The following is a 21,962-nucleotide window of genomic DNA, read 5'->3' on the forward strand; positions in this document are numbered from 1 at the left end:
CAATTTATTTTAGAATTTATTGATTATTAGATGGAAAAAAACAAATAAACAAACAAAGAAACATGTAATAATTATTATTATTTACATTATTCATGGATATTAATTTACTCAAATTAAAAATAAATTGGCACAGAAACTCCTATGAAGCTGTTTCGTGAGTCAATTTTGTGAAACATATCCAAATTCGACCTGAATAATGAAAAAACATTGTTTTTCAATCTGGAAATGATTGGGTTGACCCGTATCAGGGATATATATCCATCAAACCGTCTCACAGAAGACCTACTCAAAAATTGGAGAACTATAAAATTTTGAACAAGAGTGTAAACTTCATTTTTCTTTGATTTATTTTAAATGCATTAACAATAATTAATAAAAAAATGTCAACTCATCTTAGAGATTATTTTTACTTGATACCGTCTTACAGAAGACCTACTAAAAAATTAGAGAACTATAAAATTTTGAACAAAAACATAAACTTCATTTTTATTCTAACAAAAAAAAAGATAAATAAAACAAAAATAATTATTTTTAAAATAAGAAAATAGTTCATTTTAAAACAAATGGAATGTAAATTTCATTATTCTTCTATTTATTTTAAATTTCATTAAAGATGTAGTTTTTTTAAAAAAAAAACATAGAGTGCCAATTTCAATCCAATAAGTTGTGACTGAATTTTATTTTTTTTCAATTTATTTTAGAATCCACTAATAGATGAGAGAACAAACCAAAACTTGTATTTATTATTATTGTTCTTTTAAATTTTATTAAAGATATATATTTTTATAAAAAAATTGAGTGCAAATTTCATTCCAAAAAATAGAAGATAAATTTAAATTTCATTCTAAAAAATGGTAGCCAAATTTTTCATTCTAAAATATGATAGTTAAATTTTATTTTTTTTAAATTTATTTTAGAATTCATTAATAGCTAGAAAAAAAAACATATATTTATTATTGTTATCATTTTGAATTTCATTAAATATATAAGTTTTTTTTTTAAAAATGAAGTGCAAATTTCATTACAAAAATTTTACACGTTATTAAATAAGTTTTTTTATGCATCTTAACATCGATAAATTCACTAAAAATATATTCATTTATATTTTAATTCTTGCTACCACATAATTCTGATTTCGCCCCAAACTTTATGTATTTGTTTGCTTGAATTTATTGTTCTTCATTTGGCCAAGACTCATAACATGTCAAACATGAAAGTAAATATTAATTTAAACAGATTATAATATTTACATATTGTAATAAATGTGTTTACCTCTCACGATACTGATAAAAATAACTTAAAAATAATATGTTGACGAACATATTGTCAGGAATACAAAAACACAATTCAAATGTCAAATTTGAAACTCGATTTTCAGTGATTACTAAAATATCTCAACAACCAACAATTTGTGGACAAGACAGTAACATCACAATTTTAAAAAAACAAACAAAAAACTTATATTTATTATTGTTATCATTTTGAATTTAATTAAAGATATAAGTTTTTTTAGAAAATTTATTATTACTATTATTTTAAATTTCAATAAAAACATATATTGTTTTTAAAAAAAATGGAGTGAAAATGTCATTCTAAAAAATGGAAAATAAATTAAATTTCATTCTAAAAAATGATAACTAAAATTTTCATTCTAAAAGTTGGTAGCTTATATATGCTCTAAATTTTATTTTTCTTCAATTTAGTTTAGATTTCATTAATTGATATAAGAAAACAAAACAAAAAAAATGACATGTATTAATGAATATTATTGTTAGTAGCTTATATATGCTCTAAATTTTATTTTTCTTTAAATTTTTTTTTCTTCAATTTAGTTTAGATTTCATTAATTGATATAAGAAAACAAAACAAACAAAATGACATGTATTAATGATTATTATTTAGTAAAGATAAGGACGTAGATGTAAATTCACAATTCAAACTTATATATATATAATAGTAATAGACTCTAAATTTTATTTTTCTTCAATTTAATTTAGATTTCATTAATTGATATAAGAAAACAAAACAAACAAAATGACATGTATTAATGAATATTATTTAATGAAGATAAAGACATAGATGTAAATTCACAATTCAAACTCATATATTTATAATAGTATAATATAATAGAAATAGATATATATTATTTCCTTTTGTAATAATCACTACCAAAATAGTAGTTGGATCATACCTTTTTATTAAATATAAAATACTTTTTTTGTGTAGAATAAAATATATTGTTTTGTTATTTATATTCTGAATTATAAATAAATTTTCGACGTCATATTTCCATGTTCAACTCAAGAATTCCCTCAAATTAAATGTCTTATTAAATAAAATGTTTTTAAGCTAATTGATGAGATATATTATATCGTAGTCAAAGGTCCATATATTATATAATTTCATCGAGTGCAATTCTAGATGTATATATTGATTTATATTTTTCTTATCAATTACAAAATTATTATTGACTAACAAAATATTTATTTCTTTTTCATGAGTAATTTTGTATTCAGTAAGAAAAAATATAAGTTAATATAATCATGTATATAAGATATAGCATTTGTGAAGTACATAAGTAGAAAATTTTGAAATAAATTGGTTGCCGACTTTCAAGGGTGGCAACTGGCAAGGTGAGCAAATATGTGAGTAACACATCTTCGATGCTCGTATATGTGTGTAACATATCAAAACGTCAAATATTTGAGTAACACATCCTCGGTGTTCATATATGTGTGTAACATACATANATAAACTTACTGACTAACGCATTAGCCTGCAAATCGGGTTAATCAGGTAAACATCACTGAGAAAATCTTGTGCAACAAACGCACACGAGAAAATATTGATACGGAGAATCAAACAAATTATTATTGACCAAACGTTCATCTGCTCCAGTAACTCAAACATCATGTCAGAGACATCTTTTATCGAATTTCTAATTAGGTTATCTTTTTTATCCACGTCCACTTGGTGCCAAATCTGTGTATACTTAAAATAAAAACAAAAACAAAAAAAAAAAACCGAATATAGAGTGAGATAATTGGGAGTAGGGTGCAACTAGTACGTACCAACTGTTGCAATATGGCGGATGCAGCAGCACGTTTCATATATAACAAGCATGCGTGTCTTTTTCTTTTTCCTTTTTTTTTAAAAAACAAAATAATGATATAATATAATAATAATAATAATAATAATAATAATAATGTTAGTACCAAAATATTAATTGGAGGGCGTGACAAAAATGGGGTCCACATTGATGTGAATACTTGCATATAATACATGCAGCAGACACGCTTTCACCCATTTTGCTAATTTTGATAAATCTCCTATTGAAGTTATTTTCAGAGACTGTGCTTCTAATATTATTAAATCTAACCAATATTATATTTAAGACCAAATGATAGAAGGCTAAGACCACCCTAGCCCACCCCTCCCTCCGTCTTACTCTTAAATTAAAGATTAAATACGTGTTAAAAGTTTGTCGTTTTTCTTCATTCAAGTTCACACGCTCAGTATTCATTCGAATCAGATCGATCAAATTATTTTCTTTTTTAAAAGAGGAAGATTACAAGAATCGAGAAATCATCCAAATTTTTTTAGTTCTTATCTTATTGGTTCGTGTCAAAGATAAGATTTTGTTCGAATATTTTACAGAATCGAAACTTAGATTTTTTTTCCCATCTAATTAATTCATGCGTAACCAAAGGACAAAAGTGGTGAAAATGAAATAGTTTTGATAGGTGTGGATGGTTGTACAAGGAATGGTTACAAAATGTAGTGTAGGCGTGCAGCACTTATATAATGGCAGTCGATAGAGGAGACAAGAAGCAGCGAGACGAATAGTGGGGCTGTCTGTCGCGAGCGTGCAGTGATTGCACTAATTAACACATGTTTCCTCCCCAAATTTTGTGTGTGGAAATCCCACTCTTTTCCCATTACATATCTCTCCTCTAACTACTTAAATGGTGTCCACTTACAGTTTGTTTGGAAATTGTTTTTTGTAATTTAGGTTATTAAACAGTTTATGCTAATTACGCTTAATAAGGTGTAGTTTCATGCTAAACAGGTGAACGGATGCGAGAATTATCCTGGTGAAGCTACTCCGATGTTTAATTGGTAAAAGACTAGGAAATCTAAATATGTATCATGTATATGAGGAAATCATGAAATAATTATTTTGATTTGTTAGTTCTATACTAGGAAATTTCTTTGTACGAAAATTAACGGTTTGTAGCAAGGGTTTAAAATTTTCACTTAAGTCTTGAGATGTAAATGAGCCGAGCCGGACAATATCAGGCTCGAGCTCGGCTAGTTAATAGCTTATTTATCATGTTTAAAGGGTCTGACTCAAATTCGAGCTCGACTCGTTAAGCAGGTTAGTTTTCGAGTTCGTTAAATAAGTTCATTTTCGAGCTCGTTAAACATATTTTTTTTAAAGCTTGTAAAGTATTTTTTTTGAAAAAATCCAACTAATATGTATGAATTTAAGGGGGATGGTTATCATTTTATACGATTTCAACAGTTTAAATTTTAATAAAATAGAAATGTGAGACAAAAACTCATGGCCCAACAAACTAGTCCAAAAAATGAGTTGAGCTTGAGCTCGCGAACAGGCTTGTGATCTTACGAGCCGAACATCCTTAAGCTGGAGCTCGACTCGATAAAATTGTCGAGCTCGAGATCGGCTTAATAAGCTTAGCAAATCATCTCAAACGAGTTTTATTACCGAGCCGAGCTCCGAGTAGCTCGCGAGCAACTTGATTCGTTACATCCTTACTTAAGCCCAAGTTTGATTAGAATCGTTGTCTCATTGGGGGATATATAAATCATGAGAAATTGTACGATGAATATTTATTATGGACATCTATGTGAACACCGTCGACATTTATCAGCGATACTCACATAAGTACCAATAATCGGTGTCCATCATATACATATATATACATACATATATACATACATATATATATATATATATATATATATATATACATATATATATATAAACGTAATCATTTTTAAATGTTAGATGAAACAAGAATATACAATTGATGTCTTATCTTTCACACCAAATGATAAACTCTCCCTTGCTAGTCAACCCGATAGAATATAATGCGGACCATCAGGCTTGTAGGGGTGTCAATCGGGTCGGGTTTCGGGTCAACCCGCAAAATTTTTTTCCAACCCGAACCCGAAGCAACCCGAAAACCCCCAACCCGAACACGAACCCGTCTAACCCGAATTTTTTTTTATTTTTTTAAAAAAATTAATGAAAAAATTCGAAAAAATAAAAAATAATAATAATATTTTAATTTAAACACATAATAACAAAATTTTCGATTTAAATTTGAAAGTTTAATTGTAGAAAATTAAAATTATATTTACTAAATCAAATAAACAATTGTTAAAAAAATAAAAAATATACAAAATAAATATTAAATGATGAAAATTTAACATACAAATATACAATAAATTTTGTTCAAACATACAATATATAAAAATATAGGTAATATTTTTAAAAAAAGTTTTCGGGTCAACCCGCGACCAAACCCGAAACCCGTCTAACCCAGCACTAACCAGAACCCAACCCGAACATGATTTTTTTCGTGTTAGGTCGTGTCTGGTTGACGGATCGTGTTACATTTTGATACTCCTACATACTTGCATGCCTTGTTAAAATTCAAGCCAGTGACCATTATCCATGATGAAGACGAGACATATTTCTTTATCCTTATCGTATTAAAGAAAATAAAAAAAGGACCGATAATGGTAGAAAAAGACAAAGTTCGTCTTTACACCAAATTTTAATTTGTTCGAGTATTGTGATTATTTGTTCTAAGCAAAAGACGCACAAATTGATGACAGTGAGATCAAAGAATTTAACCTACAAATTACAATTTCATTTGCTTTATCTTTTGCAAAAAAAATAACATAAATCAAAAGATGTATTTTTTTTGTGGAGTGTCGACTCGAGTGATAAAAACCTCATTATCGAGTTGTTAGTTTTGGTGTTAATGAGGAGGCAAAACGCCAAAAGTTAAGTTGGTGGCCATATCCAATGGTGTAATAATTTTCAAAGACTTTCAAATTTTTTGGAAAACCAAAAGTTTTTGTCTTAATCTTTTTCTTGTAATGTCCAAGTCAATGGATGTTAAAATCCCTTGTGAGTGTGACAATTCTTAATTAATTAATAATCGGTCAAAACTTTTCACCTCATCATCTCCTCAAATTGGTACATGCGCCACTCCACTCCACTCCACTCCAAATCTATGCTTATTAATTATTACCATTATTAACACATCAAATGATATATTTAGTGTGAAACCGGCCACTCACATTTAAATATTAATTAGCGTGCTTAGAGCATAATCCCCTCCACTCTATGTGACTCCATAAATCAATAAAAAAAAAATAATGAAGGGAGTTAATCACATCAATGCTATGAAATAAGGAGATTTTCTTAATGCGAGGAGACTCGAAAAAAATCTATATAATTTTGGGATCGATTGTTTAATTATTAGGATGGTTGCGATGTTGCAACGTCTATATTTTTTCATGTGATACAATACGTAAGCCATTGTGAATAAATATGTATTGCCAACGTAGCCCTTGAATTAAGAGTTTTGACTCTGCTCTATGGATAGCATCTAAGCACCCTGAATCAGTTAAAGACTTTTTCCATATTATTCATTAATCATTATATTTCTTAATTATTAAGCAAGGTCAAAATTACACAGTTGATCCTATCCTTTTGCAAATTCATATGTATGAGATAAAAACATATTCGTTTTCAGTAGCTTGAGGTATACATATAATTTATACAAGTAGGTTGAGACTTGAGAATTTGGAAACACGCAGAAATGAGCTAAATGGTGCTCACAGTTGAGCATGGAGTCTACCATAATAAATTTTAATGGCAATTTTATTAAATAAATAAATCAGTATTTTTTTCCTATATTAAAAATGATCGATAATAAGTTTTTATTTTTAGAAGAATTGACATCACACACACATTATCATGGCTCAAATGGCATGCGAATGCCATTAAAAAGTGTCAATTTACTTATCTACATTATCATGTAATATTTTGGACACTTTCAAAATTGCTGATGATTTTACGTCAAAGATATAAAATAAGGCATGTTGCATTGTGACATAAGAATGATGTCATGATTAGTATACTTTAAAAGTTTGAAATACACTGTCAAATCAAACACTGCCAACATATACTACTACACTGCAACAAGGATTAACCAAATCATATAGTAACGCCATAATTCGTTTCTCCACACTTTAGTCCGACTATAAATCACAAAAAAACTAATAATATGAATAAAATAAAGCCCACCGGTGGTGAATCGTGATCTTTTTGCACATTTAAGAGAGACAAAACCCTGATGGATTTATCTGTTTGAATAGCATTTTCACTAATTAGATGAGCTAAAAATCAGAATGATACAAACAAACTAAACTCGAATGAGTGGTCGGAGAGCGACAGAGTGGACATTCAGGCTTTTCGTTACACCATTCCATGATGCAGTTCCTGCAAAATGCCATAATGAAAGATGATGGATATCAACCAAGCTTTGTTCAACTAACGGTGTGTATTTCGGAGTTCATACCAGCAAAAAACATGACCACAGGGAGTGGATGTGGGGTGTTGCCGGTTACTAAGGCAAAGCGTGCATTTGGTCACTCCACTTACTTGAGACTGAAATACACACAATCATTCAATATCTACTTCAGTACTTTTACATCAATGGAATACAACATGTCATATGTGTTGCAAGTCACGCTAGCTCCCTCTGTGAAAACCATTTAAAATTATGGTAAAAGCTCAACACAATCAATGCAAATGTTCTGATGAAGTCAGCCGAAATACTCGATACCAGCATACACACACAAATACACGTCACACAGGTGCCAGAAAATGAAAAAGAGACAGGGAGAGGAACTGCAGATCTAGAATTGAGAGACATGTACCTCTGAAGTTGATGCTGATTCTGAAATCCAACTACTCTTTGCAGAATCCTCGGTAATTAAATTACCTTCCTCATTTAAGACAGGCAAACCTCTTCCTGCCAGTATCAATAAGCAGAAGTTCTAGACATAATCAGAAGATGATGACTCAAATCCCAGCAAAAACTCAAAGCAGCATCAGGGAACTCTAACTAAACCTTGAAAAAATAAAACTTAAAGCATAACCAAAATAAAATTTCAATAATGGTCCTCTGGATAGGATATTTACATATGGATTTATATAATCTAATTGTCTCTGGACAGGAGGTTGTGACACCATCATCCAGAAATATCAAGCAAGTCAAGTCAACAGTTGAGATGGATCAATTGGCTTAACAAAGGAAGAATATGCATCCACAGTTTTAACAATCAAAAAGAAGAAAACCACATACAAAAAAAAATCTTATGCCTGAAAATGTAAAACTAGAATGATAAATGGTGTAAATCATGACATATCCAATGTGATCAAGAACCTGCTGGAGTTTGATAAGAGCCAACAGAAGTTTGCTGTAAGGACGTCGCAAAAGAGGATAAATTGCTTCTCCGTAATCCTTCTGCAGCAATGATACATAGCTGAACCAGGAGGAAGACTCCCAATATTTGATATCTGTCCAAAGAAATGTAATATCTGAGGCTGGAAGCCGATAAAGCGAAGCACAATGGAATCTGTTAAACCCAATAAAAATTCAAAATGCAATCAAGGAAAATGGTCATTAGAATGTAAGCACATGATCCACGACGTATATCATCTGCTTAAATAAATGAGTGTAAATAGTGTCCTCTCTTGCACTGTGAACTAGATTTTCATGAAAAATGTCAATGCAAGTGTTGGTTCCTGCTACATACAAACTGAATCGAACTTTTTTCTCAAAACAATGTTAAAAAATAAGGGAACATAAATTTCCAGCTTGGTGTCAGCCAGATAAATTTTTTCTTTTTGAGTCAAGGGAGGGGATTGTTACAATTGGGTCTCGAACTCGAGACATAGTCTCAAACTTGAAATCTTGGTGTCAGATGAGCTACAAATGATCAACGTCATCCCAGATAAATATATGTAAAGCAAAAAAGAGCAATTAACACTTAACACCAAAGAAAATCAATAATCACATACTCATTACATTGATGTATTGTATCACAACAACGCTAAAACACGCATCACAATTCTCTACTCGAAGAATTAATCAACTAGCAAGGATAGAAATGAGTCAACACATAAAAGTGGTATTATGTATATAATCAATATCTACGTGCCAAAATTTTAAGGTAAGGCTTCAGAAAATCTATTCAGAAGCTAAAAAAACAATAGGTCTCTCTAACAAAGGTCTTTCTCACAGAAAGCGAGCGCGAATAGATAAATGTACCTAGGCCGTTGATTGGTTGGTTTACCAATAAACATATAACGAATCCCAACAGCACGCTTTGATAGGTGAAAATATAAGCCTGTCATGGGAAAAAAGATAATAAGATTGAAAAAATCAGTATTCCCTCAAAGAACGACCCTACTTTTCCACAATGAAAAAAGTAGAAAATTTTACCTTCAAAATAAAAGAACATGAGGTTCATCCGGAGTACCAGTGCAAAAAGCTCGCGTACCAAAGGAAATACCTGAATTGATCAGTTAGGACAACATTGTTGAGAAGAATAGTTACAGAAACAAGGGGCAGAGATGATGCGAGGGGAGCACAATGCACTGTTCATAAGTTGAGCTTTTGTATTTGAATAAGCAGCAAACTCAAGTTATCTAGCAGAAACTCATTCCATATATATTTACCTGAGCAAAAAATCATTACATGTAAACAAGGATGAGTAATTTTTAAGGAAAAGTGCACACCGAGGGCCATCTCTGCACAGCAGTCAACCACATTCCAGTGATTCGGGATTTCAATCTTGATAAAGCTGAAACAAATACTCTTGAACTTAAAGATGTTGAATTTTCAGCACCCGAAGATGACTGGATTTGACTGTTTGAGATAGTTGCGTCATCATTGAGATCACCATGTAATTCATCGGCCATGGTTATTCCTCGAGAAGCAATCCGCGTGCTACAGTTCCGGAATGATTAGTAATGCAATCATTAATGTATTGAATAACCAGACAAATCAAGAATCGACCATCGAAAAAGGATTAGATGGAAACAATAAAAAAACCTGATACGTTCTGCTATATATGGAAATGTTGTCTGATAAAAAATAAAAAGAGAACGCCTTGCTGGGGTTGGAGGAAGTCCATATTGTCCTGCAACCTGTTAAAGAAATAAATATAAAGATTGATGAGTGTGGATTAAAATATGAATTAAGCAATAACCTACAGATAATAATATTTCAAACTAAAAGATCCATTGGGGATGGTGGTACATGAGTAGGACAAAGATGTAATGATAGTAACATAAACTTGAATCATAGACAAGATTTGCTAAGCTACTTAGCACAAATAAGCAAGCATAAAGTGAAAAAAATACGCACCTGAGTGATATCACAATATTCTTCTCCTAGAGTCTGCTTCCCAGCTCCAGTTGTCAACAAATAATAAAGCATCTGCCCTAAAAGTTTGGTCTGTGATAGAAAAAATCGATACCACATCATAAAAAGCAACCAAATATCAAGAACCTAAATTTGATGTGGCCACATCTAGGTTGGGACGATGTCAAGTGATTTAATTTTATACCTCTACATGAATGTCATCATCATCTTGAGTAATGAGGCATTCAATCCATTCATATAACTTCCAAAAGCACAATTAAGATATAATTCTGCATGCTAGCTCAAGAATAGATCTGAGGATGGAAACCGTGGGGAATTATTATCACTTGACTAAATATATCACAATGTGCATTTTTTCGTAATGGAAGTCTTCATCTCTGTCCCCTTTGCTTTGCATACTTCATTTAGATATGACACATAGAAGCATTGGCCATAGTTTCCATCGCCAAGGAGTGTAAATGGACCAGTTGGAAAGGGTTTCAAGCCAATTATAGCTTGTCTAATGAAACGATTTAACCACGAAACGTACTGAGAGAGAGAGAGAGAGAGAGAGAGAGAGAGAGAGAGAGAGTAATCCGCCAGATTAAATACCAGTCATGACAAGGTCGATTTAGCCTGAGTTTTATGAAAATTTTGTTTTTCTAGTATTTCTGGATTTTGGTTGACAGCCCCAAAAATTCCATACAGACAAAAAAGAAGAAGTTTCATAAACTCCAGCATTTTAAACTTCACCTAGGGAGACAAGCTGAAAAAGAAAAGAGGCAAACCTCATTCTGATACGCAACAGCAACTCTTGTACCTGAAACAAGATAGAAAAAACAAATCTGAACACAGTACAAGAAGATTAATATAGAGTGGATTAGTAACAAGGAATTGAAGCTTCGATGGCGAATCATAAACACTGTAATTTCATTATTTCAATACAAAAAAACTTAGACACGACACCATTTAAGGTTGAATTTATATATCTCAAAGATATTAATTAGGGAAACACCGAAGAGATGGCGGAAGGCATCGCGGCAAGCGTCGTGGACGAAGGAAGCATACTGGTCGTCCTTCTCCGCAGCTCTCATTATTTCTGGCTGCGCCGCCAACGGGAACCGCCGAACGCCACCGCCGCTGGGCCCGATATCTGAGGTGCTACTGCTAGCGGCATCTCCCGCAACTGCAGTTGCTTCTGTGAGCACCATTTCCTTAATTAAAACGACGGCGTTGTCCAATTCAAAGGCTATTGTTCAGCCAGGAGACTCGTTTATGAGAAATGAAATAAAAGTAACTTTCTCGAATTAAGGTCCATGCCTGGTCCCAGACATATAAAATCATAAACAAACTATATGGTTTGGACCGATTTTAAAATCAATCAAACCGAAAAAAATGATTTGATCCAAAATTTAGATAAAAACCGAATTGAACCAAATCGATTATAAAATATTAAAAAATTACGTAAATAATTTTGTTGATTTAATAAGAGTTTTTTGGATATAAATATTTGTTATTTGATTTTTAGTTCATGTTCTATTATTAGTTAACTTTGTGAACAATCTAATTAGATTGATAATTTATTTGTTGTAGATTTAAGTCGAAATAAACATAATCATATTTCTAAAAGTTTATATATATATAATCTATGATTAGTGTAATTATTATAATCTGTAATCAAATAAAATTACTTTCTCAATTCGAATGACTCGACTCACCTGTCCAAAATTCAAATTCGATCGAGTGAAAAGGTAAACAAGATTTATATATTCGGTAAAAGTAGTACAATATTTACTTCACGTTTTCACTCCATTTTGGTCTTTATTGAGAATTTCAACTCAGCTAAACTCAAAAATTTTGGGGAAAAAATATGTTTGATCACTATTAGCATAGAAGCCGATTTGATTATTAAAATAATTTCACACCAAGTTTTCCAAATTATCCGACTCAATGTGATTTTACAAAAGAAACAAACTCCAAAAAAGTGTGTTCTTAATAATTGATTTAGAATATGAGATATCAATATGTTGGTTACGTTATATCGTTTATTCCTCTGTGTTCTCTGTCTAGCTTAACCATCAAAGGAGTTACATCGAGACAAATCCCGACCCCCTAACCGATTTGTTTATGGTTTTCAGCAAAGATGGGATGATTGGAACACCAACATAGAGGAAGCAAATTTTAGGAGCATCACGATGTCTTCGAAGAACTTGAAAAGAATATTTGTACTTCTTTTACTATAGAAATTTTAAAATATTGAGTTTTGCGCAGAGCCGCCATTCTTGGGGCTTTCCACGACAGCGAACCATGCTAGCAACACAAGCACCAGGGATTGTGCAAGTGAATTTTCCTAGTCCTTTGGCGGCAAAAGTCAGTGAACGCTACTCCTATGGGATTTGCCGATGAAAAGCTACGTTCTGGAGGACACATGAATATTATTAACGAGGGATCTAACTTACTGTCTAAAATCCTGCACATAATACACAAATAAGCCATACTGTTGCTTGAGCACAACATTAATAATTATCCCCCTGAGATTGCATCCAATGGTCTTTACTAATTCCTTTCTTGATGACAACAGCTCCGAGGATTTAGAATGAACAGCAAAATATGTCTCAAACAAACATGCAAATAATTGCCTCCTAAAAAAATACTCGGTCGCCCATCTTCAGCACATGGCCTCATCGTGACTAAGTCTCATATTAAACTCCTTCCGACCTAAAAAATAAAAAAGTAAAAAGACATACCTTCAACAGCTTCGACACGAAACGTATAAAGATCCATACAGTATTTTTTTCAACTGCTACGGCTCTGGCAAAAGTTTATGCCAGCATCCAAACCTCACATTCGAGAAGGACGTCAGTTAGAAATGATCAACAAAGAGAAAAAAACAGAAGATATTAATCTCACAAGGTATGTACCAGATCGAACTATCTGTGACGGTACAGCCGACGAAGGTTACAAGTTAACGTTGGGAACTATGAGTTTAATGTATTTCTAAAGTAACTTGCGTCCAACTGTAGGTAAACAGATTATTTATATACATTATATAGCTACAAGTACATCCAACCGATGAGATATACTCATGTACCTGTTGAAAGAATAGCCTGTAAATCGCCATATTCTATCTCTCCCAAACTTCAACCACGCAATATTTAGCTCGGAAATCAAGTTCCAATACTTTTTCTAGTATACTCGTTTTTGCTGGTGCGAAGATATTCAAAGAAACATGTAACATCTCACACGTCATATGATGCTTATCTCTTTGAGTGCTTTCGACTGTGTCTGGAATGCCTTTCTCTTTGTAACTCCTCCCCCAATCAACAGCTGAGTTCAGTTCATAAGCAGACTTTGAGTTGCTGCGATGTCTCTTGTGAGAGACTCTGATGTCAGAGTCAGACTCTCGCTTTAAAACCTTTTTGACGATCACTCGGTTCACAGCGTCCCATTCTCTCATGGTACTTCGACTCTCCATAATGATGCTTGTCTCTCCTTTTGCTAGGCTGATCAGAACTTCTGGTCGGATATTCTGTGTTTGATTTCGACCTCCGAGAATGATACAACCTCTTCTGCCTTCCACCATAATAGGAGTCATATCTTTTCTTATGTTTATCATCAGCGTAGCGATCAACAGAATCATGATATTTGTCATGGTGACTTCTCTTCCTTGATCTTCGAGTGAAGCTCTCCCCGCTGAGACCCAAGCTAAGTTCTTTCCCTTTTGGTGACTTGTAAAAATGTGCTCTTTCTGGACTTTTATAACGATAGCCCTCAGGAAAAAAGTCTCTGTCGCCAGAAAATTGTTCTCTGATACACAATATCTCAATAAGAAATGTATATTTGCAGAGGACATACCCAGGAAAGGAACAGAAGATTAAGGTAAATTAATGAAAGAACAAATGCATGAAGTACAAGTTCCTGTAACCAAGGTCATACATCTGAAGATTGATATATGCAACTTCTGGTCATCAATTCTCACTCATTCAAAAGGAGAAGAGACAAAAACCTTAGCACCTGCATAAGAGATTTAACCACCGCTGAGGAATAACATCACAAGCTTACCCTGGCAGATTTTCGTTTGAATGTTTCTGTCTATTTTTGCAGTGTTGAAGCCCAAAAAGCTCAGAATGGCGAGGCGGTCCCATGTTTCCCATCCTCAAATTTTCACTGCCACATATATTCAGTGTCAAGTGTTGCACATGCCAACTTTGAAGAAGATTTGAGGAAAAGATATGAGTAACACCCAGCAAACCTACCTAGGAACAAAAGAACCACCAAACATGGAACAGATGTAAGGAGGGATTGCATACGGTATCGCTGGGGCCATGGATGCATTGAATGGCATCAATCCGCGATTACTATACATATTTGCATATGATCTAAAAGGATGAATTGTAGAGTTACTCATGTAAGGGGGACCATAGGTTCGCATGCCTCCATTAAATGCATAATTTCCTAAAATTGAGTGGTGATATAATTAAACAGGCAATTGTAAAAAGAGCAGGAGACAAAAAAACTGATTATACCTGGCTGAAACACGGGAGTTAGATTAGAAGTAGGGCAATCTCTCATGAGATGGTCAGACGAACCACATGTCAAACAATTATGAATCCCCTGAACACCAACAATGCACTGTCAATAAAAACTGAAACAATTCCTAGCAAAGACCTTGGACCAAGAAGCATACTTCAATGAATTTCAATTGCATTCCCACCATATATTGAAGAGTGTCTAATGAAGACAAAGAAGAGACAAAACTCTGACAGTTCAGAAAACACCATATATAGTTTACTCCTCTCTCAAAAGAGAAAATAAAGAATGATCGTGGTCATTATGAATCTTTGTTTCATCGTTTGGGCTCCGAATGGTTCTAGCACATAACATTTCTATAGAATTTAATTCAGGAGATTATAATCACAAGTTGAGGTCCGTAAAGTTTACCTCACTGTGTTCACCATGAGCCAAAAAATTTATATCTCCACCTGAAATTAATGGCACCATCGCACAGGTAGGTATACATAATAATAATAATAATAATAAGTAGATTACAGAGTCGTTATAAGGCATTTTTTTACCTTCTCCGTCAATCCAGAATTCCTCTTCTCTCTTAGCACTAGAATCAGCTGTAATTAAAAAGCAAAAACTCGCAAATGTCAAGTAGGGGGCGGGAGCCGGTGAAGGAAAAAAAAGGTAAGTAGAACTTATGAATAAAGGGCTATAAAATCGAGCGTGCAGATGCTATCAGATCCATCGAAGATGATAAGCCTCACAAGTCTGAGGAAAGCAGAGAAAAAGGGAGTTTTTACAAAGGTGTAATAAATTTTGGCATTCAAAGCCTCTAAAATAAATATAACATCAGCAGTCACAACAAACCCTCAGCTGGATTCCATTATTTTGCTCAATAAGTTAATTGCATAACATATTTGGACAAAGATGTTTTGTACAGTATAGTGGTATAATTGCCTTTCGAGGTTTTTATTCAACTCTCAGATATACTCGGCTGATTATAGATAGCAACTATACCGTATATTAGAAAAGGTCTATATGCTTTTCCAAAAAAAAGGGGGTCTGTATGCTCAAAAGAAACAAATGGATGTAGCAGACAAGTTCCTATCAATGAAACTGTCCACATTCTACTTCTTCACATAAAAAGTAGAACAGACAGAATCATGGAAACAGTTCCATGACAAGGAGACCACTCAAAAGCTTCACCCTTCAGCAATATCCTATACTCATTGACTTGAGGAATGACAAGTTGGTTTTCCATCCGAAAAGTCGTTGAAGGTGCGACATCTTCAAATTTTCTCTGCATATGATCATGATGAGGATACCTGCCTCTTACGTTATCTACTTGTTTGGCTTTCTGCAATTGAAAGGCAGATTTTATGTCGTTATCACCTACTAAGCTGTCATGATTACCAGAGTCTGCAAATGGCACATTTCTTTGTGGCTGTGGCTCATAACATGATTCAAAAACTTGATTTGATCCTTTCCCAGTGGCAGCAGAAGACTGAGGAACTTCCAGTTCCCTTTTGACAACTGTATGAGCACAATAAATGCCTTCGGCTCGGATTCCAGATTCTCCATCTGCATGTACAAAATAAAAAAATTATGCACCATCCCAAGGCATGTCCATCAAAATTTGACACAAAAACAAGCTATCCACCTGGCACGTGTTTCTGCAAGTTGTGATTCTCTAAACCAGAGACAAGCGCCTGATATTCAAGGAAACGTCTAATTGCTTTTCGGAGTGATAAATTTGGTAGTAGATCACCTACGTTGCATTGGCCAGAAAAGCATTTTGGGCACCTTCCTTTCTCAATAAGCACCCGACTAATACCTGAACAACCAACACATAATTCGGTATAAATAAATCTTATAATAATTATTATGAAAAAACTCCAGCACATGAAAACAACTTGGTAAAGTGTGAATATTTAACGGATGATCATGAATCCCCAGATGTAATCATGTTTCTCAGTACTCGCAGTGTTCTTCATACAACATCAGAAGGTAGTCATATTAAGAGAACTTGTTCGTACTCACAATTTTCACAAAAGCTATGATGGCAGCAACGTATCATCACAGCGTCCTTGAGGTAATATTTGCAGAGTGTGCATTTCAGTTCCAAAGGTAAATTACTGATTTGCACGGAAATGAATTTTGAATTAGATAGCCTTGTGACAACATAGCAAAAATCAGGTCTGCGAGAATAAGAATTATATGAAAATTTAGAAAAGCCAAAGGAGAAGCAACGAAACATATACTTGTTTTGCTTCCTTTGCTCTTCCACTCTGGCTTCCAGCGAAATATTTATCTCATTCCCGTTTTGATTAGAACCTGAAAGTAAGTGTCACATTATTGATAGATTTCTAACCCAAAAAAGCAGAAATAACCAGAACAGAACAAACCTCTGAGTATGGCTTCACTGAGGTTATTGGTGGCAAGATTTTGGTGGTCTAACCTGGCAAACCAAGGCAATACAAAAGAATGTTAAACAATCTAGAGGACTCAAGAAACAAAATATGATAAACCAACCCTCTCTTTCATGAAAACACGAGTTGCATTTTAAATCTGATCGCAAAGTAATCACTGATCAGAAGGAGAGTCACGGGTTTCAATTAAACAAACAGGAGATATACTTTGTTTTTCAAGCTAAAAAGCAGGTCATTGAACAAATTAAATGGAAGTAGAAAAACACACTATCATTTTCCATTACAAGACCAAATATGCTGAATGGATGCACACAATATCCAAGCGAGCTCATCGTTGGTGCCACTTACAACCATAGGAAAATCAAAGAAAGCAAACAGATTTAATATAAAAATCACTCACTAGATTGATAAATTAACTACTTGTCCTTCAACATGGAAAAAAATTGCAAATAGAATATATGCTATCCATTTCAACAATTCATGACCTCTAGCTGTTCACAGAAATAATTCTGTAGAAACTAATTCAGGTAGGATATTTTTTAAAAATCATCAAAAGGCAAATTGTATCAAAAACTATAAGAAATTGAATACTGTCTTGCAACGAGTCATCAGTCAACCAAAAAATGCAATAGAGCTTCAAAACACTTTTTCAAAATATGCATAGAGAGGATACACGTGTAATTTAAAATTAATAGATGACTATATACCTCAAGCCAGTAAAGTCTTCCATGCCCTTGTTCATTACATTGTTCTTAATTTCTTGAACAGATGGAGGCAAGTTTGTGTTGATAAATGGAAACAAATCAGCACCAAAGTCATCAAACTCATCGATCGGTTCTTTCTGTAGATAACAAGAATTTGCAATGATGAGGAAAATAATAGGCAACTATGTATGCAAAGAACCAGCAAATGAATCAAACAAAAAGGTAATCTAAGATTTGAGATATTACACTGATAGAAATTTGGTGATATTTCCAACAAAAGTGCCACCAGAGTTAAATCAAAACCGAAGAAAAACAATAGAAATGACAGATGCGAACTACTCATATCAACACAACTCACAGCAGGATTCAAAGTATAGGATCCTTCCGTCTCATTCACAGCTTCAATAGGTGACCTGCACTAATAATAAATTAGTTAACCAAAAAATTTGCTCTGTATAGTGACATACAATAATTTGAGAATTATGAGAAGAAAAAGAAAGGATTACATTTACACACGGAGAAAGGACAAAAGACGGGAAGGCATGTGAGTTTATAGATGAATGGAGTTCACTAAGAGATATATCGCGCATCTTATGGATTGATTCCTCGAAATATTTAAGCAAAATTTTAAGAAGGTTTTCAATATGATTGTCTAGAGACAAAAACAATAATAGGATATCTTGGAGCAAAACAACATGAGTTTTTAACTTGAATATCCTGGAAAGGCCATCATTTAAGTAAAGAGAACAGAAAAGAAATAACCACTGGAAGCATAATCCTGTCCCTTTGCAAGCAACAGCTATTCATATACCTAATTGATCTTTACGTGTGACATAAATGCATTGATTTATCGTTTCTAGACAACTAAAATAATAGCAAGTGGCTTATAGCATAAAGATAGATTGGTATTGTTGAATTCAGCATCTAGTATTTTATCAAAAGTTATAACTAATGATAATAATTCATCATAAATTTTTGCAATCAAACGCTACTTTTTGATTGATCCCCAACAAAGGCATTTATTGTTCCCAAATGGTCTCTCCCAATTAACGGAAAGTGGAATATACATTTCTACAACTCGGTAGCCACTGAAGATGTTTTGTTTTGATATAGGACTAAAAACTAACAAAAATCAAGGTTATAGGACTTCAACCAAACTTTGGCAAATTAGAGGATAAAAATAGACAACTTACAGGACCAATCTTACAATTTCCCCAGTTATTATATACAGCTCATGGCATTTGCACGCAAACGGTCATGATTAAGGAGATTATCATGATATGAGAAAAAACTAAATAAGGAAAAATATGGTTAGAATTACGTGTCTTCTCGTTATGAGTACTTTTCAGCGAAATCTAATCTTGTTTTTTTCCAATTGGCGCGCTCGATGAAAATCCTAAATGCATCAAAACATCGAATTTCCGTTACACAAAAAACAATAATAACTAAATGCGATGTCATAAATCAAAAGAATTGCAAAAGTGCTAAAACATAAGTCGACACCTTTTAGCTTCATATTGGTGGCCAAACATCCTTCTTTTCACTTCAACATGTGTTAAAATAGAGGATGTGATCATGTACCAAATCACAACGATTTATGGACCAAACAGATGATGGCAAATTGCTGTTTCCACGTGTTCATCAGTAAACTATTCGATAATTACGCAAACACAAGAGTATAATCTCATCGATCTATAGTTCAAACAGATGATTCCAAATTTCATGCTTCCACATGCTCGTCAATAACTTAATTATTCGATAATTTCCAAAACCATAGAGTCACACAAGTCAATGCACCAACTAAATTCTTCGATCGATAACTACCAAAGCGTGGAATGACTAGAATTAATTCACCAATTCATGTCATCCACTTAACACATTTTGTTGATCTAAACCAACTAGCAGACCATGCTATTGAAGAACATAAGTGGCCATGATCATAGCGAAATCCTAGCGCCACTAATCCAATACACTGCTTGCTTGTATTCACACAAAACAAAAATTTACCAAACCACGAGCTTGCATTCTAAATCTCCAGTCATGAGACAACAAGATCATCTGCTATTTTTAAACATGAAATACCCCAAACATTACTGAATATGACAAGCACTCTCGTGCATGCAAAATTTCAAATAGAGACGCTTCAAAAATACAGCAAAAAGCCCAAAGAAACTAGCTAATTAATTTTAATAATAATAATAAAGAAAGAAACTCACAGGGCCGCGGGCACAGCTCCACAGGGAACTCGTCTAACAATGACGCTGGATCCACGCGGAATTTGGAAATCATCACCTTTGTATTCTACATCACACCCATATATCCAGTAAAATTCTTAAAACCAACTCGCATAATTAGTTACCAGAAATTTTATTCATCAAAAGAAATTGAAAATGCATGCACGGTGCACCGACGCAGCACATGAAATCGCGATAAGGAAAAGGAAGACGAAAACACGGCAACTCAACGAAATGGCAGGAATTTCAAGGGAATGACGAATTTGGCACACCTAGACCGGAACCCGCGTCGGAGAACACGAGATCGAAGCCTTGCTGCGAAGCCTTTCCTCTCAGAATCTTCGCTCGAAGTTCTCGAACGGAGATTGACGCCCGATCTCCAACCTCCATTGAATCAAAGTTGACGGCGCTCCTGAATTTGAAACGGATCGACGACATAGCTTTGCTTCGTCTCTCCGAACACCGCTCAGATGAACGTGCATATATGGAGCTCTGTGTGTGTGTATATATATAATATATATATATATACATGTACAACAGTTTCTTTGTCAGGAATGGATTTTCTACTGTTTTCTGGTGTGTCAGAACAGAAGCAGGTAGCGGAGGACGGGTATTTATAGAAGTGGAGTGGGATGGGGTCACCACGTGCGTCAACGAGGAGACAGGAATTTTGTAAGATATTTTGTACTGTATTACTTTGAAATTTATGACATCATTCAATAATTTGTGTGTCGGATAAAAGATTCTCTCTATTTATAAATTGAAGAGCGTTTTGTGCAAATTTTGTGCAATTTTTTTGAGTGATGTTATATATATTTGAACATCAATTTGTATAATATAAAAAATTCAATTTATCAAAATCTCATTATATATTGAATACAAAATCTCATAATATAACAATAAAATCTCACATATAATGATTGTAAATATCGTTGTAACAATATATTAATTGTACTTTTAACATTATTCATACTTTTTATAATAAAAGCATTTTTGTGCAAGTTTAATTTCAAGTAGTTTCCAGCTTATCTAAATCCTGATGGGCATATTAACTCTTGAAAAAATTTGCATGGAAATTGTTAAAATGCCAATAATCATTTCCAGAAATCTCTTAAATATTTGAAAATTTTAAACTGTATTATGGGTTGATTATCTGTTAATCTCCAGAAGTTCGACAAATGTAGATCAATTATATATACAACAATAATTTAATTCATTCGCATATCGATCTACTCAAAACACACACGATGAATTCTCAACTCATATAACTTTTAATTATTCCTTATTGTTTTTCACTATTAAATTAATAGAAATAATTAATAAATAGTAACGAGAAAAATATTAAAATAAATAAAATTAATAATAAGTGATGATTAATAAATTAGTAAGAAGTATATATTATTAATAATAAGAAATAAAGTTAGAAAAGATAATAAAATTTATTTGAGCAATAATTAAATGAAAATAATCAATAATATGTAATATAAATAATAATATTAATATAAAAATAAATTAATATTAATGGTAAGAAATATAATAATTAACACAGTTGATTGGTTAAAATTTGAAAAAGAAGTTCATGTGCAAAATATTTGAAAAAATTAAGGT

At 33.0% G+C, this 21,962-nt stretch overlaps 2 protein-coding genes across 3 annotated transcripts; both read right to left on the reverse strand.

The window, feature by feature from the left end:
- Positions 1-7,245: 7,245 nt before the first annotated feature.
- LOC140979859 (peroxisome biogenesis factor 10) lies at positions 7,246-11,807 on the reverse strand. Of its 2 annotated transcripts, none has more exons than XR_012175814.1 (11): positions 11,497-11,807; positions 11,270-11,301; positions 10,485-10,574; positions 10,170-10,264; positions 9,854-10,064; positions 9,558-9,627; positions 9,384-9,462; positions 8,496-8,688; positions 7,987-8,081; positions 7,626-7,714; positions 7,246-7,546 (listed from the first exon to the last, which is right to left on the reverse strand). XR_012175814.1 is itself a non-coding variant. In XM_073445466.1 (11 exons), the coding sequence occupies exons 1-11, from the start codon at positions 11,690-11,692 to the stop codon at positions 7,444-7,446; spliced, it is 1,194 nt and encodes a 397-aa protein (XP_073301567.1). In that variant the 5' UTR covers positions 11,693-11,803; the 3' UTR covers positions 7,246-7,443. The 2 variants fall into 2 exon arrangements, 1 of the variants encoding a protein (XP_073301567.1); XM_073445466.1 differs by having other exon boundaries at positions 8,496-8,629; positions 11,497-11,803.
- A 1,400-nt stretch (positions 11,808-13,207) lies between these two features.
- LOC140979372 (uncharacterized) lies at positions 13,208-20,777 on the reverse strand. The gene is made up of 15 exons (XM_073444736.1): positions 20,627-20,777; positions 20,337-20,421; positions 18,479-18,533; positions 18,124-18,257; positions 17,393-17,445; positions 17,249-17,321; positions 17,028-17,122; positions 16,648-16,821; positions 16,401-16,568; positions 15,557-15,604; positions 15,423-15,463; positions 15,008-15,095; positions 14,738-14,936; positions 14,544-14,648; positions 13,208-14,288 (listed from the first exon to the last, which is right to left on the reverse strand). Exons 1-15 carry the CDS (start codon positions 20,742-20,744, stop codon positions 13,877-13,879), a joined length of 1,848 nt encoding a protein of 615 aa, XP_073300837.1. The 5' UTR covers positions 20,745-20,777; the 3' UTR covers positions 13,208-13,876.
- Between the last annotated feature and the right edge of the window lie 1,185 nt (positions 20,778-21,962).

This window comes from Primulina huaijiensis, chromosome 6 (genome assembly GCF_012295235.1).
Source record: "Primulina huaijiensis isolate GDHJ02 chromosome 6, ASM1229523v2, whole genome shotgun sequence".
Lineage (NCBI taxonomy): Eukaryota > Viridiplantae > Streptophyta > Magnoliopsida > Lamiales > Gesneriaceae > Primulina > Primulina huaijiensis.

Coding starts and splice junctions, on each gene's coding strand:
- LOC140979859 (XM_073445466.1), bottom strand. CDS start 11,692: ATGGTGCTCACAGAAGCAACTGCAGTTGCGGGAGATGCCGCTAGCAGT. Junction 10,265..10,484: donor AATATTGTGATATCACTCAG/GTGCGTATTTTT, acceptor TTTCTTTAACAG/GTTGCAGGACAATATGGACT. Junction 9,463..9,557: donor CATGTTCTTTTATTTTGAAG/GTAAAATTTTCT, acceptor TTCCCATGACAG/GCTTATATTTTCACCTATCA.
- LOC140979372 (XM_073444736.1), bottom strand. CDS start 20,744: ATGGAGGTTGGAGATCGGGCGTCAATCTCCGTTCGAGAACTTCGAGCG. Junction 17,446..18,123: donor GAAGACTTTACTGGCTTGAG/GTATATAGTCAT, acceptor TTGGTTTGCCAG/GTTAGACCACCAAAATCTTG. Junction 17,322..17,392: donor CAGTGAAGCCATACTCAGAG/GTTTGTTCTGTT, acceptor ACTTACTTTCAG/GTTCTAATCAAAACGGGAAT.